The 23,341-nt window shown below is 44.6% G+C and overlaps 1 protein-coding gene across 1 annotated transcript in view; it reads left to right on the top strand.

Annotated features, from left to right (window-relative positions):
- VAMP3 (vesicle associated membrane protein 3) overlaps positions 1 to 23,341 on the top strand; it is a 308,881-nt gene that overhangs the window by 18,677 nt on the left and 266,863 nt on the right. Inside the window, exon 3 of the mRNA XM_086922161.1 lies at positions 17,905 to 18,063. Within this exon, the coding sequence (XP_086778287.1) occupies positions 17,905 to 18,063 (159 nt within the window). The remainder of the gene's footprint in view (positions 1 to 17,904; positions 18,064 to 23,341) is intronic.

Genomic DNA, 23,341 nt, shown 5'->3' with positions numbered 1-23,341 from the left:
ATCTGTGCAGCGCAATGGCTGTGTTCGTTCCAGCAGCCAGTGGAACGCCTGGCTTTATGCATGCTAATTTTCCCCAAAGAAAAGCTGCTTATGCAGTTTGACATAGTGGAAGACTAGAATCGGGTACTGGACGGCCAAACCAGCCCATCCTAGTCACCTGTCACACTAATAGGGGAAGGGAGTAACCTACCTGGAAAAAAATGCATATATGTTGACTGAACAAAGGCAAACAACTGTTTTTAGGCTTAAATGGTTGGTTACAACCACGAAATTCACCAGCTATGGATCATGATGAAAACAAATTCTGTCCACCACCTTTGCACTGCATATGGCTTCACTCATGACATCACTGCTTGTTACAATGTGGTTTATTGTATGGGGGATCAAGTACCCCTACCATACATTATAAGGATTTTGGAAATCACCAAGGAGTTGTGACCATATAGTGGAACAAGCCCAAAGTCGGAGTTCCTTCATACGGACCTGAATCTTTTCTTTATGGATGCACTTATTAAAATAGGTTATTAAATACTTATAGGTGACCACTCCTTGTAAGAGATATGCAGATAAATGAACGTGTTGAACATGTTTACCCTACTATTCATTTAATGTCCCACTATAAGGTGCAGAGCTAGATGTACATAAACACATACAATTGTATTACGCCCCTCCTTAAGTGCTTCAGATTCTTACCTCTTCTGCACTTGGAGGCTTAGTAATCGTCATTTGTAAACATTCCTCCGTTCTGTAAGAGCATATGTACAGCTGAGTTTGACACGGTTTTTGGTGTTAAGGTCAAATTTGGCGTGTTTGAGTGCAAATCTGTGTGTTTGTGTATGGAAATATGAGTGTGTACATCAGTGGTGTGTAATGTTTGTGTGTAGTTAACAGCATAATTTATAGTGTATGATTTTATTTATTGCATATACTTGTTTCTTTTTGGGATTGCTTGTTTCTAAATGAGTTTTTAGATGCTGTACTCTGTTTTGTTCCCCCTTACAGTGTTTGCATTGATGTTAATTTGTGTTCTTTCCTCTGTTTTTTATTTTTGTTTGTGTTAGTGAGTAGTGTACTCAGCCTGTGTATCAGTCTTCTTATGCATGTTAGTCTCTGGTGTTGTGCTAATGGTGCCCCTGAGTGTGCTGCTGACTATACTGATGTACATCTAGGTTCAAGTTTGTGTGGCGTTGTGCAAATACATATTCATAAGTATGCCTCTGTGCCCATGTGATTATGAAACAGTGCTGCTCTGAATTCAATAGTGTACTAAGTGTGCTGTTATGCAAATGTTTGTTCCAGCTTGTCTCTTTGAGTGACTGTATGCCTGAATGAGTATGTGTCTCAGACTATGGCAGAATGCAAAATCGCTTTTGGTTTAAGTTTGGGCGATGATTGCTTTTTTGTTTTTCAAGGTGAATATGTTTCTATGCCTGTGACTTTTATGATGCACTGATGTGCTTGGTGATGTCATAAGGAATGGTATCAGTGATGTCACTTGTGATCACATGCACTGCATAGAGTCGTTTGCCTGCAATTTCATAACTGATGGTTAGGATATAGTAGATTGTTTCAGAGTAAAGTGCCATAGAGCGAGAGTAGTATACAGTGTTGCAGAGTAGTGTATAGTGTTCTAGATTGGAGTAGAGGTATTGGTTTTACGTAAGCTGGTGTAGAGTGCATTGGCATAGAGTGCTTAAGGAAAGAAAAACGGTCCTTGACAAGGAAAAATAACAATTTCAATAATTATAGGCCACAATATGCACTATAATGAATACAAAGTCCAGCCGGACTTCAGAATTTATTTGATAACTAAATAAGTCAAATCAAACAAACCAACAATAAAGCAGTGGGACACAGTCCTGTATCCACAGTGCTAAACATACAATACACAGTACAATTAACTAGAGATTTTCAGGCATTTAGAAGGTACAGGAGCAAAGATGTAATTTTTCAATCTATTTGCTTCACATATGTAGAAAACACATGATTTTTGGCACATAATAGTGAACTAGTGTTTAGACCACCTATTTTGTCGACGGCGTTTTGATCCAGTTAAAATTGTGGATCATCAGGACATTCAATGCTTGCCTGAATTGAAAGCATAGGCACAGTATTTTGGACCTGGTACAGAGTCACGGTAGGTCGGGCTACCAAATGTGGAGCCTGGGAGGATTAGGGTGAAGAATCAAGGTCGCTACTCGGTGGGCTGGCAGTCGGATTAGGCGTGTTGTGCCTCGTAATCTAGGAGTCACCGGGTGTCCTGGAAGGGTTAACCTACGAGTCAAGGTAATTTGCTGGAAGGCTGGATTTAGGTTTAGGCGTGTGGTGCCTACGGGGAGCCTCACGGTTTTGGAGTTCCTGGGTTGCGCAAGGGGTTATAAGAACAATGTTGATAGCGCGCAGCCAGTAACCCAAGGGCCGGTAGTTGGGAACAATCAAGGGATGCGGGAACCTGTAGAGTGCCTACGAGGTCGCCAATGGTTCTACGGCGCGATCGTGCACCGAGATGTCCTCGGAAGTTCCATCGCGAACTTCAGGAGCCTCACTATAGGCTACCGCGCTTCATAGCCGGTTCTCTAAATCGCCACACGCCTAAACCTAAATCCAGCCTTCCAGCAAATTACCTTGACTCGTAGGTTAACCCTTCCAGGACACCCGGTGATTCCTAGATTACGAGGCACAACACGCCTAATCCGACTGCCAGCCCACCGGGTAGCGACCTTGATTCTTCACCCTAATCCTCCCAGGCTCCACATTTGGTAGCCCGACCTACCGTGACTCTGTACCAGGTCCAAATTACCGTGCCTAGGCTTTCAATTCATTATTATCAAGAACAGGGGTCCTTAGAAAAAAACTATAAAGAGAAATAAATATAGACCAAATAGAACTATATTTTTTTGGGGGGAATGTCCAGCCGGACAATTTATTACCCTGATACAAGAATATTCATAAAACAGTAAAACACGGAGTGTGATAGAAGCGGGACACCAGCCGGTGTCCGACTAACACACTAAGAAAACATACAACATGAAGAAAATAGCAGGCAATAGCAGGACATCTGATTAGGGTAAATCATAAACCAGACAATCTGTAACATACACATATGCAAGAAAAAGTGTAAATCAACTTATGCATTTAGTGTAATAGTGTCGACGACGTTTCGAACCACAAACAATAAAGGTTCATCCTCAGGACAGAGGGTAATTGCCTTAAGAAAACACATTTGTAAAAATATCACTAATGTAAAGATAAGTATGCCATACCACAGGAAGAGAAGGGAGACATAAAAAAGATAAAGACATGTCATTAGAGCATTGTTAAAACTGCGTGCATAGATTGCATGACTCATACCATGCCAAAGTGCTGACAGCAGCGGAGTGTAGTACATGCTAGGTGCAAGCAGTGTAAACAACGGAAGGAGCAAGGCTAGTGGCGCGGCGTATCAACAGTGATTGTGGATAACTCTGGCTGGTACAAACCAACATCCGAGCAGGATACGTTGCAAAACTGCGAATGCCCCCCTTGTACAGCATTTCACTGAACAGGCCCACACAGAAATGGTCTTCAAATGGACTATCATCTGCTTGGTCAAACTCCCTAGCCGTGGTGGCAACCTACAAAAACTTCTGAATAAAGAGGAATTACGTTGGATTTTGAAGACAAAAAGTCTTCATACTGGTCTTAATCGGACTGAGGATTGGACCTCTTTGATCTAACTGCCTTGAACTGACTCTAAGGTCTGAAATTGATTTTTCCTTCAGATACTCTGACTGGCGCCTACAAACACAATTGTCTTTCCCTTTTTGTTCATATGCAAATAATTCAAATTATTATTGCTAGAAATTGTGAACATATGGTATACATTTATTAATCATGTTTGCACCTTGTCACTGCATGTCTAAAGTGATTTGAACGTACCGGCATGCATTTCCCCGTCCTTCACTCGGCTAAATATTAATGCACTCTCATTTCGCCCTGCTTTTCCCAGTATTACAGCCCTTTCTATGGTTCCTTTTCCCATTCCATAATGGCTGATAGCTTTTGCCGTTTGCTGATTGGCTCGCAGTACCCATGTGACACCTTTTGCTCACTACATCGCGTCCTGCCTTTGTAGTTGACGCTGCGCAGATTCCCCGTGCCAGCAAGAACCTCCATTGTGGACTTACGTTCTGTATTACCAGGTGAGACCGAGCACCGCTCGCTGTTTGCTCCCATTCCATGTGGCTAAGAGATACCGGCACTCACGCCGTCGGCTTATTTGTTTACTTTTTCAGACCCGGATATCGAGAACAACTTACTTCGGGTAAGCTTTATTCTCTTGTCAGCGTTACCTTTAACGCTATCACTTTGTCATCACCCTAATTATAATTCGTCCTCTTCACTCATAGATCCTATTCTACCCTGGACATTTTTCAAAGGTAGGATTCGTTCTCATAGACTTGCAACAGTCCGAGTCATTTCACCGTTTCTTTTTCCCCCTCATTAGATTAATTACGGTTTTTGCCCTGGAGCAAAATAAAACCTGTTCTCTCAAATTGAGTGCTACACAATTGGTAAGCAGCTCTTTTTTGAGACCTCACCCCATTCCTTCACATCCTAGTGTTTGCACTTACCGGCACTCCTATTCTGTCGCAGATTCACCATCCGTACGATTATTTACCACCACTGCACCCCGGTTTGTACCAGCCAGAGTTATCCACAATCACTGTTGATACGCCGCGCCTCTAGCCTTGCTCCTTCCGTTGTTTACACTGCCTGCACCTAGCATGTACTACACTCCGCTGCCGTCAGCACTTTGGCATGGTATGAGTCATGCAATCTATGCACGCAGTTTTAACAATGCTCTAATGACATGTCTTTATCTTTTTTATGTCTCCCTTCTCTTCCTATGGTATGGCATACTTATCTTTACATTAGTGATATTTTTACAAATGTGTTTTCTTAAGGCAATTACCCTCTGTCCTGAGGATGAACCTTTGTTTGTGGTTCGAAACGTCGTCGACACTATTACACTAAATGCATAAGTTGATTTACACTTTTTCTTGCATATGTGTATGTTACAGATTGTCTGGTTTATGATTTACCCTAATCAGATGTCCTGCTATTGCCTGCTATTTTCTTCATGTTGTATGTTTTCTTAGTGTGTTAGTCGGACACCGGCTGGTGTCCCGCTTCGATCACACTCAGTGTTTTACTGTTTTATGATTATTCTTGTATCAGGGTAATAAATTGTCCGGCTGGACATTCCCCCCCAAAAAAATATAGTTCCATTTGGTCTATATTTATTTCTCTTTATAGTTTCTTTTTCTAAGGACCCCTGTTCTTGATAATAAAGTACATACCCATGGTCCTTAGTATATTGCGCCTTGGGTTCCCTTGTTTTGGTCTAATAATAGGCTTTCAATTCAGGCAAGCATTGAATGTCCTGATGATGACCCACAATTTTAACTGGATCGAAACGCCGTCGACAAAATGTTGTCTAAACACTAGTTCACTATTATGTGCCAAAAATCATGTGTTTCCTACATATGTGAAGCAAATAGATTGAAAAATTACATCTTTGCTCCTGTACCTTCTAAATGCCTGAAAATCTCTAGTTAATTGTGCTGTGTATTGTATGTTTAGCACTGTGGATACAGGACACTGTCCCACTGCTTTATTGTTGGTTTGTTTGATTTGACTTATTTAGTTATCAAATAAATTCTGAAGTCCGGCTGGACTTTGTATTCATTATAGTGCATATTGTGGCCTATAATTATTGAAATTGTTATTTTTCCTTGTCAAGGACCGTTGTTCTTTTCTTAATTGATACCCCAGGTCCTTGCTTACCTAGAGGGTTCCCTTGTTCTTTAGTATTGGCATAGAGTGCAGCAGCGTGGAGTGGCACAGGGTAGATTGAAGTAGATTCTGTCAGAGTAGAGAGCAGTATTGTAAAGTTCAGTGATGCAGAGTAGATTAGAGCAGTTTAAAGTGGAATGGTGTAGAGTGCAGTGAAGCAGATTTCAGTTATGTAGAATAGTGTTGGGTAGAGTACATTGCAGAGGCATCGAGCAGAGTGGTGCAGAGGCATTGTGTGTGTGTGTGTGTGTGTCAATCCCAACTTTAGAAAACTTCAAAAGAAGCGGGCACAGACTCTAACTGTTGCACTGCCAAAAGATATGAATTTATTGTAGTTACTTGATTATGTCCGTGACTCTATTTTGCCACGCCAAATGACCTTGCTTACATGTATGCACTATGACATTAGCATTGCTATTAAAGCAAAATACAATGTGATACACTTTAACACATAAATATGGCACCTGAAGATACTCTGGCAATGCATTTTACCAGAAAGGGCTACGTCCTCAGTGCACATTTACAACAATTGAAATTAATAAAATGCAGGGTTTTATATTGTTGAAACTAATAAAAGCATCGTATCAAAAACATTGACATTGATCTAACAGTGAATATACCAAATGACCCCTTAATACATAAGAAGGTAAATAAAACACTGCATGTCCAATCAAATGAATGTTGCATATCAATACATATCTGCGTGCCTCCACTTGTCAAGTCAAGATATCTTTATTGTTATTGCAGGACACAATTTTCATTTTGATCAAATTTGTGCAAAATGACTAACATACAGTACTGTGTTAATAGTTGTAAAAAGTTATAGCTAGAAAATGTAAATATAACAAATTAAGTGCACTGTGCATTGGTTAATTGTCTTCTCTCAGCATTGAAGTGGTTATATATTTTGAGATCTACGACTGGGTAATATAATAAATTCCGTATTGACCTTCTGTCTGTTGCCTAATTGTTAATTCTAACAAACTAAAGTGCCTATTGTATAAAGCGCATAAATAACAGTGCTTAGTGCTATACAGTACTATGGAGAGAAGAATTCCGAATGGAAGCGTTAACTTGTTACTTATTAACTGATGAATATATACCTTGCTAAAAACTAAGTTTTAAATGTAATCATGTGGATCTGCCTCACACTATTCATGAATTGCCCTCAACTTGGGAAACAAGTCTTAATAAATTGCAGCAACTGTGCCATCTAAAAGTGTCCTGTCTGGAACAAGGTCATGTTATAGAAAATTGTGTAAATCGTCACTGGTATTGAGGCCATTTGGTGTCCTGAGTGTCCAGTTCTAATATGAATTTAGACTCCAGCTGACATAATGACTTCTCTCTGTTACCACCTCTCCTTTTAAGCCTGAACTGCTCCAATTACAAAATATTTGATCCAACTGAGGTTATCATGTGTATCTTTGAAGTGGTGAGCCACTAGGTAAGATGGATCTGAATTAACAATAACTCTCAGATGCTGTAGAATCCTCAAATGCACCTGCAGCTTGGTGCTGCCCACATAGCGCAGTTCGCAGGTGTACTCTAGGACATACACTGCAAATTTGGTTCTACAATTGTAGAAGCCCTTTAACTCAATAGATTTAGAACTGAAAGCTGTTGTGTAGGTGGACACGTTGACTCCAAAAGTACAGGCCTGACATGAACTGCATTTGGAAAAGCAGTTTCTTGGGGAGAGAAAATTGGTCTTTAACTCCTTCGACGCTCATGACGAGCTCAGCTCGTCATGATGTACACCTCCATACACTCATGACGAGCTGAGCTCGTCATGAACAATGGGCTTTCAAAGCCACCCAGCACAGGAGGGGAAAACCATTAGCAGCCATGGTGTTAATATCTAGCTCAGGGCTACTTTTAATCCATGCTTTCCTCATTGAAGAAGCTCTCTGAAAAGTGAAGATGGGGTTCTCAGGTAAAAATTGACCCAAAGTGGCATCTTTGAAAACAATTGGCCATTGTTGATTGTTGATGATTCTGCGCTTTTCCTGTCTCTAGAAGTAATAAGCCTCCTACTAGAACGTGTGATTTGTCCCCTAGAATTGCAGTTCTGTCGTGAAATAAGACTGATCTGTGGAACAAAGCATTTCTTCTAAGGTTTTCATATTGGCTTTTTTTATAGCTTGAGCTCTTACATTTTTGTCATCTTTGCTGCAATACCCCGATTTTGGCTTCTTTTTGGCAATGGACCAGATCTTTAGCTGAGCTGCAAACTTTGCGAATTCTCAGGAATTCCCCATAGGAGATAATATTAATCAGATGTTTTGGGTGGAAGCTCGTGGCATGCAATGTTGAATTACCCGCTGCATTTTTACCATCTAAACAAGGTTTCAATTTATCGTTCTCTACATATAAATGCACATCTAAAAAATCTATGGCCTGTTTGTTAACCAGTATCGTGAATTCCAGGTTCAGTGTATTAACGTTAATTAGTTTGGCTAAAGCCTCTGCATCCTCTTTTGTCCCCTTCCAAATAACAAAAACATCGTCTATGTAACACCACCAGCTAATTACATGCCTATCTCAATACGGGCGGTGGTTCTCCATGAGAACCCGCTCCTCCCACCAGCCCATGTGTAAACACGCTTCGCTGGGGTAGAAGCAAGCTCCCATGTCCACACCCGAGCTGTTGGAATACCTCATTTTCAAATGTAAAGAAATTGTTACTGAGACACTAATTGATCATCCTTAAGAGCATTTTGTTGTGGTTTAATAATTCAATTGATCAATTCTTTAGATAATATTCAACCGCCCTCAAACCATCCCTATGGTCAATACTAGTGTACAGGGAGGTAATGTCCAAAGTCACAAGTATATATTCATTAGACCAGAGTAAATCTTAAAGCTTTCTTAAGAAATCGCTGGTTTCTTGGATGTAAGATGATTTTCAGACCGTAAACTTCTGGAAAAAAAAGTCCACATAGTGCAAGATGTTTTCAAACGGGCAGTTCCTCTCTGATATAATGGGTTGACTTGGTACTGGGGACATACTTTTGTGAATTTTAAGGAAGAAATATAACGCAGGCAGTACAGGGAATTGGCTATGCAAGACGAGGAACTCCTCTTTTGATATAAGGCCATCGCTTTTCCAACCAGCAAGTTCATCTTTAAGCAGTTTGGTAATTGTCTTACTTGTCTTAACTTGTTGCATCCTGGATCTACTATAGCAGACAGGATCATTTAAATGTCTGTTGGCTTTACTCCCGGAGAGTGTGGTACATAGTCACTTTTTGACTCTATTTTTGCGACTTTTTGTTGACTTCTTTTTGAGTCAATATGTCATCTCGCCGGACCTGCTTCAAGCCTTGTGACTCCTGTTACAAACTGATGTCGGTGACAGACCCCCATCTTGTGTGACTCTGGTGCCTTGAGTGCGACCACAACTCAAAGTCGTGCTCTGACTGCTGGGCCATGGTCCCAAAGTCTTTGCGGGTGCAGTCCCGAAAGCTTCTAGAGGCCCGGTAGTCTGTTCCACGCCGATCTAGGTGCTGGATGAGTGGGAGGTCGTGAGACTGGCCGCAGAGCAATCACCACTTCTTGTTGAAGTCTTCGGGTAAGTCAAAGCTCAAAACTAAGGGGGAGAAGCACCATCGCTCTTCGCGTTCTCCCTGTCTGTCGGCCGATGGGGCTGGTTTTCGCCCGCGGATCCTGTTGAGTCGACCCCAAGCTTCCCTCCCTTTCTGGGAGATGGGGCGATGCCTGCCCACCTTCGTAGCTTTTACGAAGCTATTCATTCTATTTTTGGGCAGCCCAACTCGACTGGTGTGCTTTCAGGCCCCGCAGACTCTGCTGGGGGCTCTAGGCATTCGATGCAGGCTGCTTCTGCCCCGGCGCCGCAGGGCCCACTGGGATCCAGGCCTGATCCAGATCCGCGCCGGTCACCCTCGTAACACCTCCTGGCGCCGCCCCCTATGACGCAGGTTGTGTCCCCAGCTGACTCTGACCCCAGCCTCCCCCTCGTTGTGGACACAGAGCCGGACCGATGTCGGAACCTATGCTGACCAGTACTTTTGTACCCCTGTTCTCCCCTGCTGTTTCCTATCGCCCTGAGGGGCTACCAGAGGAGGGTGAGGAGGACTGGTAGGGATCTGTGGACCCTTCGGCAAACCAGTTGGAAGAACCGGACTGCAGAGAGAAGTTTGGTGAGGCCAGTCGTCTGGGCACTTCCCAGACCTTGGCATGCTTTGTCCCCCTACCATGGTTATGGAGAAGGGTGCATCATACGCAGTGGTGTTGCGTAGGGTGGCTGAGGCCTTAAACCTAGAGCTTCCTAGGGTGGCGGTTAGGACTAACCTTCTGATCGAGGTGCTTTAACTGGCAGCAGCCTCTTCAGAGCCCCTGCTGCCATTCAATGAGGCTCTTGCCGACATCCTTTTGGGCACGTGGTCCAAGCCCAACACAGGGGCTCCTGTGGACAGGATGATTGCTGACGCCACCACCTGGCTCCGGGTGACCCTATTTTCCTCTCCCACCACCCTACCCCTGAAAGCTTGGTGGTCCAAGCCTCGACTTCCATTTGCGCATTCCCTACCGCACCACCTGATAGGGAATCCAAGAAGCTGGACCACCTTGAGAAGATGTTTTCTTCCTCCAGCTTAAGACTGCGGTCGGTGAGCATTGCATGTCTCTTGGGCCGGTAGTTCCACTCTGTGTGGGACTCTGTCGCGCAGGTGTTGCCTCGATCCCCGGAGGAGGCCCAGGCTGTACTCTCCCATGCAGAGGCCAAGGGGAGTGATGCAGCAAAGTTCGCCATCCGATGTGGGCTGGACACCCCTGACTCGTCGGGCAGGACGATTTCCACGCCAGTAGCCCTTAGATGTTAGCCCGAACAGCCAGTGGATCTCAGCCAGGCCTATGACACAGCTACTTGTATGGACATGCCCTTTGATGGCAGTTGCCTGTTCAGCGACAAAGCAGACAATGCGCTCGAGCACTTTAAGGACTCTAGGGCTACGACCAGATCCTTGGGCCTCGCTTCCACCTCTCGCCCCGCGTCATCTGCTTTTCGCCCCTTTCATGGCTACGGAAGGGGTGCCCCGCCAGGTTCCGCCCAGAGCCACAGGCCTGCGCAAGCTGTCCAGCCTCTGCGCGGCCGGGTACGTGGGACCCACCGTAGTGGGTCTGGGAGCCAGCGGGCGGGCCAGTCCACCAGCGCTCTCTCTGCAGCAGCCTCCTAGTCTGACCTTTCAGGGCCACCAATCACCATTAGGTGGCAGGACTCCCGGTCATCACGTTGGACAGGTGGGCTTTGTGGATAGCCCAAAGAGGCTACTCGCTCCCCTTCCATCCATGCCTTCTCAATTCAATTGCATGTCATAGGATCACTTGGCCTTTTTCAAACAGAAATTTTTACTGCCTTCTTGACCAAGGGAGCCATTGAATGAGTTCCTGCCTCAGAAGTAGGTCGTGGTTTCTATTCCCACTACTTTCTGGTGCCCAAGAAGGAACGTCAACCACTTCCTGCGGAAGGAGAAGTTCAAAATGTTGACATTGGCCCAGGTCCTGTCTGCCCTTGACCCTGGAGACTGGATGATAGCGTTGGACTTGCAGGACTCTTATTTTCATGTCCCCGTCCTGCCAGCCCCCAGGTGTTACCAACAGTTCACTGTAGGCCACAAGCACTTTCAGTTTACTGTGCTCCCCTTTGGCCTTACCAGCACCCCTCGGGTGTTCACGAAAGTGATTGTGGTGGTTGCAGCTCATCTGCGTAGGTCAGGTGTTCCAGTCTTCCCCTATCTCGATGACTGGCTGTTTAAGGTGGGCCGGCAACTCTTTTCGGCGCTAGTGTAGTTGCGGTCTTTTGTACGCCTTTCCTCCTATGCCACTTCTACCCAGAGTGCTGAAGATCAAGCGGCACCAGGCCCAAGTCATACTTGTCGCCCGGACTGGACATGGAGAGTCTGGTATCCTGAGCTCTGGCACATGGTCATCGATCCTCCTATTAGACTACCCGTTCGAGAGGATCTTCTGTCGCAGCAGCAGGGGACAGTCCTCATCACGAACCTGTCCAGCCTCCACCTCCTTGCGTGGAGATTGAGTGGCGACAGTTGACTGCTTTTGACCTTCCTCTCAAAGTCTGTAACATTATCCTGGCAGCCAGGTGTCCCTCCACCAAAATGGTATACACCTGTAGATGGATAAAGTTTGTAGCATGATGTGCAGCAAAAGCTGTGGATCCCCTTTCTGCCCCCCTTTCTGAGGTCCTCCTCTTCATTCTTTCCTTGGCCCAGCAGGGCTCTGCTCTGGGCATTCTAAAAGGCTATCTTTTGGCCTTTCCACTGCTTCCTGACCAGCCTTCTCTTTTCAAGTCCCCTATTGTACATCGGTTCCTTAAGGGCATTACTCATTTGTATCCTCCAGTTCCTTTCGTAATGCCCCAGTAGGACTTGAACCTCGTTCTGACCTATCTTATTTGTGCTCCTTTCGAGCCGCTACATAACTGTCCTCTCAGACTTCTGACTCTTAAACTTGCATTTTTGATTGCCATCACCTCTGTTCGCAGGGTGAGTGAGCTTCAGGATCTTTCGTCCAAACCTCCTTTCCGTGCTGTTTATCCGGAGAAAGTTGTCCTTCACACTAGGCCTTCTTTCCTTTCCAAAGTGTTTACCTCTTTCCACCTAGGACAGACCATCACTTTGCCCACCTTCTTCCTGCTCCCCATCCTTCTAAAGAGGAAGAGAGGATTCACCGACTGGATCCAAAATGTGCCCTTTCCTTCTTCTTGGATCTCACAAAACCATTCCGGGTGGATGACCAGCTCTTTTTTTGGCTATGTGGGTGCCAAGAAAGGTCTGGCCGTGCAAAAGCGGACCATCTCCCGATGGGTCCTTCTTTACATCAAAATCTGCTACTATTTAGCGAAAAAGGAACCTCCAGTGGGGTTGTGCACCCATTCCACCAGGGCGATGGTGGCCACTACTATTTTGGGGCGTCGGGTCCCCCTTAATGACATCTGCCAGGCAGCTATGTGGTGGGCTTCTTTGCACCTGCTTACTACACACTACTGCCTGGACAGCCAAGTCCGTAGAGACTGCTTCTTTGGCCGTTCTGTTCTCCAGGACTTCCTGGTGTGACCTTGGTTCGCAGATCCACCTCCAGGGTAGGTATTGCTGGGGTATTTATTCCAAGGTTAGGAATCCATAACTAATTGTCTCTTTCAGATGAACAAGTTATTTCCTTCTGTAACAATAGATCTGTAAGAGACATAGATTAGTAATGGATTCCTCATCACCCCACTCCTCTTCCCCGTTCCGCAAACTGACTTCTAGGGTGAGGGACTTCCCTTCAGGGCCCTAGTTGTGTGCGCCAGTAATCGGTGTCTTGCATGGCTCTGCGCTTCTAGCGTGGAAAGTCTTGTTAAGAACTGACGTCCGCGCGCAGGGGCGATGTCTAAGTAGATAGCGCAACGTCATTCTGGTGACCACAACGACAAACGCAGAGTCAACCAACTCCGCCTACCAACGCGCAGGGGTACTGCTGAAGAAAAGTTTCTGGATCCATTCTGACGCCTGGGGTTAATTCTAAGGTGAGGAATCCATAGTCTAATCTGTCTCTTACAGATCAATTGTTACGAAAGGTAAGTAACTTATTCGTTAGTTCTACAGAAGACTTATCAAACTTCTTAAAGAGGGAGTACCAAAAATGGATCAGTTTCGTACAAATGGAGAAGCCAACACTTTTCTACCAGGTACAAACACCCTCAATCCCTGGGCAGTTCTTTGAGTACATTGATTGTTGCTCCTCCTCCTCTTGTTAAGATGGATCAGACCCATTGATGTCTGTCGAGCTGCTGTGAAGAGTCATGACTGCTGTCATGTTCTGATCACATGATAATTCTTATGTCCGTTTAGGCAATTACCAACCATTTCTTTTTTCTCATCCACACACATTACAGAAATCTGGGACAATACCTATAGAGGAAATCATATTGGAGAGACTAATTAAAATTAGTAAAGGAACACTAGCAGTTGTATATACATTTGTACCGCAGGTGGGATTTCAACTGCATGTTTATATTGATATTCATGTACCACTTTATTTATTTTGAAGGTTTTATATAGAGCTAACTCCACCGAGGGTATCGGAGCGCTTTACATACGCAATGAAAGTACATAATAAAAACAATCATGGCAGTTGAACCAAAACGAGTTATACAAATGCTCAGACCAATAAAAAATACAGGGGGTAATTTATGGAACATAGTGATTGGAGGTACATATAGAAGGTGAAAGAGAAGAAAGTTCCCGGAACCAGGATGATTACTGAAAATAGTAAATTTAACAGTATGTCAAGGAGGGTTCAAAGGACAAAGTAGGTATTGCGAGGAGAAGAGAGGGGGAGGGGGGAGTGATGTGGCAAGAGAAAAAGAAGGGGGGTGAATTTGGCAAGGGGGGAGAAGTCTACGTAGGGAGAGGTTGTCATAAACGAGATCCGGGATTTAATTTCCCCAAAGTTTAGTGACTAATTACTTTTTTACGGTCTTTTTGAATCTAGAGTAGGAGGGGTTGCAACGAAGGACTTTCCAAATGGTTGGGGCCTTACCAGAGAGAGCGGGATTTCGAAGCAGCTTTTTTGAGTAGGGGGAGGGTATGAGAAGAAGAGTGTTGGCGCTTCTCAGAGTTTGGGCACAGCCAGCTTTTTTAAGTTAAGTTGAGCGGTAGGATGGGGTCTTCTGGTAAAGGGCTTTGTGAGTAATACAGGCAATTTTATAGGAGGATCTGCCTTCAATGGGGAGCCACTTGAGGGCAGGCGAGATGTGGTTGAAGCGTCAACAGTTTGTTGTTAGCCTGGCGGCAAGGTTGAGAACAGATTTGATGGGTGCCAGGTAGATTTTGGGGGTGTGTAGGAGAGTAGGTTCTGCTATCCTATGGTCACTCCAATTTTTTCTTTTTGCTTCACTGGTTTTCGACTTAATGAGGCTGTGGGCCTGCTAATCATACCCACAGCCTGCTGTTCTCTCTCTAAATTCACATACATGTACTATAGGTACATAACCCAATTGGAACTGGACTCCTTGTCAGCCCCTGTACCATGCACTATAGGTGCTCAGGGCATAGGTGCCACCAAGGCCTACCAGGGGCTGCAGCATAGCTTTTGCCACCCCTGGCTGGTTCTTAAATTGACACAACTGGCTGATCACTCAGCTGGGGCAAGTTGGTGTAATCACCTCTTGCTTATAGTATACCTATATCTAAACCTATATCTGGACACATAAACCTGTGAGTCACTCCTATGGAAGGCCTTATCAATTCTGGAGGCAGAGTGCGTGGTTTACCGTGAGATGGTGCTCTAGCATGAGCTGAGCCTGTCTGCAGCTGTCGGGAACAACTCCCTAAGCTGTTCCGGGATAATGCCATGCCATATACTATTAAGTGCATTATAATCCGTCGCGGTTATATGTTAACTTTGGTCTAGCTTTATCAAAACATGTCGTGTAAGGTGTCATACGATTTGGAATACTATCCCCTCAACAGTCCTGTCGACAGGGATAGCATTCCACCCCTCTAGAGGGAGAAGACATGTTACTTTACTGAAACGCGGTTGATTTTAAAAGAGCCTCAGCATCACAAAATGGACGCTTCTGCCACAGACACGAGTCTGACCTCCTGCTGCTGACCGAAACTCAGCCGAGGAGGCCTGGACAAAGGCTTTCCTGTCGCGGGGAGGTGTCAAACCACCCCAGACAGGAGATAGTGGATTGTAGCAGGGAGGTTTGAAAGAAACCATACAGTGCCTGGGGCGCACAAGGCTTCCCCTTGCATAATCTGGTCAAACCGGTTCTGGGGCACACCAGCCCCAGTCCCAGCGCGACCTGGGCAAAGGGAAAGGGGTGTAAGCACCCCCTTCCTGGGTCCCAGCCGTAGGATGGGACCTAGCAGGTAATCCAGCCCCCTAGATTGGTATAAGAATGGGAGCAGTGCCAAAGCACTCAGATTATCCTGATGAAACATTTGAAACGAAACTCTGGACCCTTCGACATCCTACTCGACGTAGAAGACTGAAGAATCTCCCTTGTGGCCAAGGAGTGACCACCCTGTGCATAAAGGCACCATCCAGCACCTCGCCGTTTGCTTTGTTGCAGTTCCCGCCGGAACTCGAGCGACAGAGTTCGACAAGACCAAGCGTGCCTGCCTTCTAACAGCCCGATCCACAGTCCCTGCATAGCTGAGACCCGTGGAGGTGACCTGAAGCGTGGGGCCCACCATCTTGGAAAGCTCACGAGACGCTGACCGTGCAGCCCCCGAGTGACCCTCTAAGCTGTGCATTGGGGTTTGAGAAGCCCCAGCCCTGAGCCTCTCTTGCACCGAAGCTCACCCCTCCACACTCACCGAGTGCTGCGTGGGGCCCTTCTGCATCTTTTGGCTCAACGCATTGGCCCGGTCACTTGCCCGCTGGCTTGTGGCCCCTGTGCCGACGAACCTTGAAAACTAACTTGTGATTCTGGTTGCTCCAGACTTGCCCTGGCTCCCCTGAAAAGGAGCACCCGCTCTGACCCTCCTGGTTTGAGTGCAACGCCATTTTCGAATCCTGCGTGGGATGCCCTTGCCAAGGGTTGTTTGCTCCAATCCGGAAGCCGACACCACCGACAGCGAGAGCCTGCGTGGGACAGCTCGTGATCCACTCCTGGACATCCTCGGTGCCCCAGAGTCCACGTGGCAGCGGAGAGAAGCGACCCGTCAGCGACCTGAAAGCGCCTGACATTGCATGGTTCCTTCTGGTTCCACCCTGGTCACTGCTAAGTGACCCAGACTCTGTTCCCTCTGCTTTCAGATCATCTTTACCTTCGATCCACCCTTGGATCACACCGGACACTTCTCGTCTCGACTCCTGCAGCATCTTCAGCTCCAAGCACCAGCAACCTGCGTGACAAAACCTGACACTACTTCGCACCTGTGCACCCGCTTCCTGTGGGTGAGGTAACTCAGCAACGCCGGTGTTCCCACACTGGTATACACCTCTAGTGTATGCGTCTTAAGGTTCGTCCTTCTAGGTTGAGCGGAAGTATCTTTAAACTATAACTTTATAACTTTTACGCAACATTGACTTTGCATTGGTGCATGCCTGTGCATTAAGCGCTGCACCCGAATCCCGCGGGCTTTTCCCGACTTCAGCATTGCTAGTCCCGACTGCTCCCAGCGATTCCCTAGGCCCTAGGCCTAACCACTGTTCGATTGGTATCTCTTATACCACTTTCTTAATATATGGTTTGAGTGGCCACCCGCCCTCATCCATAATTGTGCAATTTTCATATGTTTACCTGTGCTTTTGTTTAAACGCTTGTGCCTCTGCACTCATTAAGAGTACAGAGGATTATTCTAGTAATAAATACATATATTTTTATAATATATACTTGTGTGGTGTCCTTTCATTTGATATTACAGGATTGGGATTGGTAAAACAGCTTGCTTAACACGACCGCTTAAGTTAAGCCTTTAAGGCTGCTTAGTCCATGCTACCATTAGGATAGCTTGTCTATAAGGTTGACTTACAACCAGACACCATAAGGGATTGTTTGGACTGATACAAGGTGGTTCCAGAATTGGAAACCTCATATATCAGCCCTTCTCACAGGGTGCCAGAGAGAAGGGCATTACCATAGTCCCTTTTGGATAGAACAAGAGACTGAATAGTTAATTTAAGGTCTTCAGCTGGGATAAAAGGTTTGACTTTTTTGAGAAGTCAGAGTGTGAAAAGAGCACTTTTTGCTGAGTTCTTGACATCGGAATTTAGTTTGTGTATTGTTGATGGTGATGCCGAGTGATTTAACCGAATCGGCGAGGGAAAGAACAGTTTAGCGCATTAAGGTCGGTGATCCATGATTGGATGGGGAGAGGGTTGTTTTTGGGAGAGAAGAGGATGATCTCAGTTTTGTTCGGGTTGAGTTTCAGATGGCATAGGTCTTCCAATTGTTCTGTTTGTGCTGAAAACTTAATTATCTTGTTCTAAAGCACACTGGTCTTAAAATTGAAAACTGAGTGAAATGATTAATTGAAATAAACCAAAATGAGAGTTTCTGTAACACTCATTTTACTTTTTAAATTCTAGGTTGTAGATATAATGAGAGTTAACGTTGACAAGGTCCTTGAGAGGGATCAGAAGCTGTCTGAACTGGATGATCGTGCAGATGCGCTGCAAGCAGGAGCTTCACAGTTTGAGACCAGTGCTGCAAAGCTAAAGAGAAAGTACTGGTGGAAAAACTGTAAGGTATGTACTTTTGCTTTTAATTGTGCATTTCAACGGGTTTGGCTGCATATCCAAATCAACATTTATTTAAAAAATATATATATATATATTCGGCTACAATATCGGTTACAAATATTACATGGTTCTTAGTCTGTAGTCTTTATTAGCTATGCCACAGGGCAAGTGGCAACTCAGTTTTCTAGCATATGGCTGCTGTAAGAAATCTGCTTATTAATTGGGGTGGGTGACTACACACCTCAAGGAATAATCCTACCCCTTGTCAGGATGAACCCTCAAAATGGCAAAATTAACCTGAGCTCAACCCCCCTGGTAGCTATGGCACAGAGCAGACTGGCTTAACGTAGGACATTGGAATGTGTAAAGAACTTGGGCAGTACCAAAACAGTAAACGTTAGACAGTAAAATTCTAGGCCGAATTACAAACCGAGAGAAGGGCAAACAGGGCAGTCTTGCAGCAGATGACTTGGGCCTGCACAATAGAGGCACACGTCTCCCTTACATAGTCAATCTGTTGTGTATCGTTTTAGGCTTCGAGTGAATGTTCCCGATTCATGCCCTATATAGGTACAATCCTCATTTCCCTTATTTAGACATGCAGACTAAATACAGGCATGGCTACTTCCACCCCTACCAAACGTCACAACAATTTCTTGGAAAATCGGCTTAAGCAGTTAGCAAACTTCCCCTTGCTAGAATATGGATTTGCCCAAGAACTCATGTACTTTGCAAAGAACAACTATTCCCTTGGGGTTCTTTCCTGACCTTATTATGCTCGACTTTACGTCACACTATGGCATTCCTAGACACCTTCAAGGTATAAATATACCTTCACTTGCTCTAGCAAGACACGGTGGTTCGGAGCAGTTCGACTATCTACTTGCCCGACGCAGCTCGCTACAGCAAGTGCCGAAGGAAGCCGACTCTCCAGCTGATGCACTGATCGGGAAGCTGTCCCTTCTCCTGCCAAGAATCCAGCTCCAGTATTTCCAATCTCCCCTTGCGGGGTTTTGGGAAATAGAGTCCTGAGACCGAGATACTAGACCTCCTTCATTCTAACTAAGGTATGGAGCTGATTAGGGCATAGAGAAATCTTGGATAGATTCTTGGCAAAGAAAACTAAACCTATTCTACACAATACTTACTTCTTCCCTCGTACTAGACTTAAGTTAGGTACACAGGGGTAGGCGTATTTTAGAAGCACCAGTTGAGTATTTTAGTCTGTTATTTATTTTATCTATTTTTATATGGCTTAGAAACCATACAATGCTCTTACAGTATTATTTTATAATATTGTTCTCGCTGTACGCATTATACTTTGCAGTCTGAATAAGGATTGTAGCATTTCACTTCTCTTGCATGAGAAAAAAGACTGTTCAATAAACCCTTTTTATTGAAAACGCCCGTCTCTATTTCTCTGCAGCTCTGTAGAAACGAAGCATGCACTATTGACTGAGTCGACCTCAGTCCTACATCTAATCTATAGGATATATTATTCGAATGCGCAGAGCCTATTGGGAATATAGGAACTACACTACATATCCTTTGCTGAGTAGGACAGTGGGCCTCTAGCAGATTCGATTTTGTTGTTTAGGTAAAGGGTCAATAGACACCTATCTAAAGAATAGAAGTAGGACAGCCGGTGATTTTTCTGCTTTTCCATTCTCCTCTATTAAAGTCTGTGTTCTTTCTCCAGGAGTTCAGCAAATGAAGAAGCTCAGGGCACTCTTGCTAACCCATCCTTTACCCTTTCTTTCAACTCTTTGGAATAAGGTCATCTGAGTGCATTCGACCCAAGCAGTTGCAATCTCATGAAACAAAGTAAAATGGCATATTAAACTAACGTTTCGCTGTGATTTTTCACACAAGGTGCCTTGGTGGAAGCTTCACAATCTGGTCTCTCAAAATTCATTTTCAAGGTTGCCCATAAAATGGTATAGTTGTTCAGGTACAGGTCTTTGGCTACAAGCAGAGTGTTGTAACTTATCCCTTGGTTCCTTCCTCTCCTTTCCGTTCCCCCCATGCCTTCTTCCCACTTGGTATGTCCCGTGCTGTCACCTGAAGACAGCAATAGAAGGTTGATGGTTATGACGATCCTGCCAAGCTGGGAGCACCTATGTGTAATAGAACTGAATAAATGTTCTTGAACCTTATAACGTGTGGCCCTTCTTTACTACACTTTTGGCGACGGAGGTAACGGAGCTGAGCCAGGGTCAGTGAGGTGTCTCTCCCCTGGAAGAGTATGAACTTGGACGAGGAAAAGGAAATCAAAAGGGGAAGTGAATTGATGACCTACCCGCAAGTGGAGCCGCTCTACTTCAAATCGGAATGGGAAGAATCGAAGATTGAAGAAGAGGTTCTCTGGTCGTATCCCGATTGGAAGGACGGCTGGTCGCAGCTTGAACGGTGAGAAGCACAGCACACCGGTGAACCCACTACGTGAGGAATATTTTACATGAAGAGCCAAAGTGTATGACGGCGTCGGGAAGAGCGGGTTTTAATACACAAAGGATTTCTGAATTGAGGTGCTTTGAATGCCGGCAAGTTATGATATTTGAATGAGTTGATAAAATTTTCCCTTGGACTTGGAATGGATTAAAGGAGACCGGATAATTCTGATTTAACCTTGGGCGTTCTCGTGATATAGAAAGGGTACAGGAAAGTAAGTCTCAAGTCGGAGAACACGGGAATCTGCGCAAGTCCATGAGGTGAGCCTTTGAAGCTGTGTGAGGAGATGTGAGCGGAGCAGGGAACAAAGTTAAATCTCTGACACCGCATTTGAAACTGATCTGTGGCTGCGCGTCAAGCGATTGAAGTGAAAGTGTTTGACGGCATTGTGAAGCGTGTATACCCAAACACGAAGTATTACTGGATTGAGGTAAAAGAGCAGTCTCTGTGAATTCGGGCAAATTCAGATATATACTTGAGTTGATATAATTTCCCTTGGACTGAGAACGGATTAAATGGGACTGGTGAAGTCTGATTGAACCTTGGGCGTTCTCGCTGAAATTGAAATAGTACAGGAAAGCAGGACCCAAGTCAGAAAACACTGGAATCTGTGCAAGTTCATGAGGTGAGCCTTGGAAGCTGCGTGAGGAGATGTGGGCGGAGCAGGGAGTGAAGTTAAACCTCTGACACCGCGCTTGAAACTGATCTGTGGCTGCGCGTCAAGCGTGGAGTGAGTTATCTCCTCAGAAGTTTAACTAAAGTTTAACAAGGATTTTAAAAAATACTGGTGTCAAAGGGCCGTTTTGTGTATGAAAGTCACCTTCTAGTGAAACTATTTAAAAGCGTGTGTTAGGTTAAACTGTTGAAATTGATAGGAAGACCCGTAGTTAGCTCACACGGGAATCTGCGCAAGGCTTGTGAAGTAAACTCTGGATGCCGAGATGAGAAGTAGTAAGCGGAGCAGGGAAAGAGATCATTTCTCTTAAACCCGTTGGGAACAGTTCTGAGGCAGCACGTCAAGTGGGTAATGCGTTATCTCCTCAGGTCTTCGACATCCATCAGGAGCGAACGTTATTACGTAAGAGCGTCAAAGGGGCCATTTTGAGCATTAAAGACACCATGTTATGAAGAAACCCTTTTACATGATTAATAGGGAAAGAAATATACAATCTTAGGCGTTAGTAGTGGGGAAAAGAAGGTCATTTATCAGAACTTGAACCACAAGTTATAATACGAATGGCACTTCAAGGCGAGTTGCATTTTCGTGCTTAGTGAATTGGGTATGGTGGAACGTCGGAACAGGACGCATCACACATAGCGGGGCACACAACAAAAATCTTCGGAGCATCATTTGCTGGTAGAGCACTAAGACTGTATCCTTTAAAGTAAAAAAACACAAGGGAAAGTGTAATTTTTTTTGTGTTCGGAACACATATCAGAAAGTAGTAACTGTACTCGTGAATATAAGTGGGAATTGATTGAGAAATTAACATGGGTAAAAGCGCAATATGTGATTTACCGCCACCTGAGCCATTTATGAAAGAAGATGGTCCAAGTATCGCAGAATGGGAAGAGTGGAAGGATTATTTTTTAGAATTGTATATCCATTTTTGACGAGGAGGAAGAACCACTAAAACCAGAGAAAAAAGTGGAAATATTGTTACACAGTTTAGGAGCTGGTGGATGGAAAGTGTACTATAACATAGAAAAGAAAATCAATAAGGGAACAAACTAACGTTGTGGAAAATGTCATGCATGTTTTATATGAACATTATAAGCAAGTAAGAAGTGCAAATGCACAATGGAACAAACTATACAGAGAAGATGGAGATAACAAAAGGGTGGTGAACAAAAGTGAAACTAAACATGTATATACCATCAATATAGGTGGAGTAGTTATGAGCTTTATCGCTGACTCAGGGTCACATAGTACAGTAGTAGACAAAAGTATATGGAAGAGTAAATTGTTAATAACGCTAGGAAATGAATTTAAAGAAGCAGACACGTCCCAAGAAACATACACGGGTGAAAACATTATCTTGAGTGGAGGTAGAGAGATGGAATGGAGTTACATGAAGAGAAGTACATGGAGTAAAGTTTTTAATTCAGAAGCAGAGTTCGCTGTACTGGAAGGGGATGAACAAATGAAATTAAAAATAACGCAAAATCCCAAAAGTTCTGAACCCATGAGTTGGCTGGCAATAAACAACAGTAGTCAAATTACCAAGTTGGAGATGTTGAGGGTGCAAACGCCACCATCTATGGACAATGTAGTAGGGACAAGGGAGGTTTGGAGGAATGAGGGGATAACAGAAGCAGCAATTGTCAAATTTAAAAAAAAAATCAAAATACATTCTTGGGAAAGGATGTTGAAGACAATATAAGTAACAATTTCGGGGAAAAAATCAGGGAGTATGATGTTGTGGAAAAAAGGGTATTTGTTTATAAGGGAACATGTGTGGTTACACAATCCACGAGGGTAGAGGAGGACCTTCGTAAGTCTACCCACCTCAAAGGTGAGAAAGCGTGGATTTCTATGGCAATGGTCGAATCCAAACCTATGACAAGTGAGAAATATGCTGATGACATGGACCTGGAAGGAGTAGTTTGTCAGAGTCTGATGGAGTCCAAGAATAACAAGCAAGGAGAGTACTTGGATTGGGTATATAGCGAAGTGTCTGAGAAGGAAAGTGAGGAGGCACACAAAAACGTACGAGGTCCGCACCCCAAAGTTCCGGGAGGAAGGAACAGGATGCTTATAGAAGGCTGGAGAGAATATGCGTTCAGTTACACAGGAGACTCAGCCACATTCTCAAGTGGAACTCATTTGACG

The sequence above is a fragment of the Lissotriton vulgaris genome, chromosome 5, assembly GCF_964263255.1.
Source record: "Lissotriton vulgaris chromosome 5, aLisVul1.2, whole genome shotgun sequence".
Classification (NCBI taxonomy): Eukaryota; Metazoa; Chordata; class Amphibia; order Caudata; family Salamandridae; genus Lissotriton; species Lissotriton vulgaris.
Note: the sequence above shows the minus strand (reverse complement) of the source record. Positions and strands in the feature narration are given on the sequence as shown.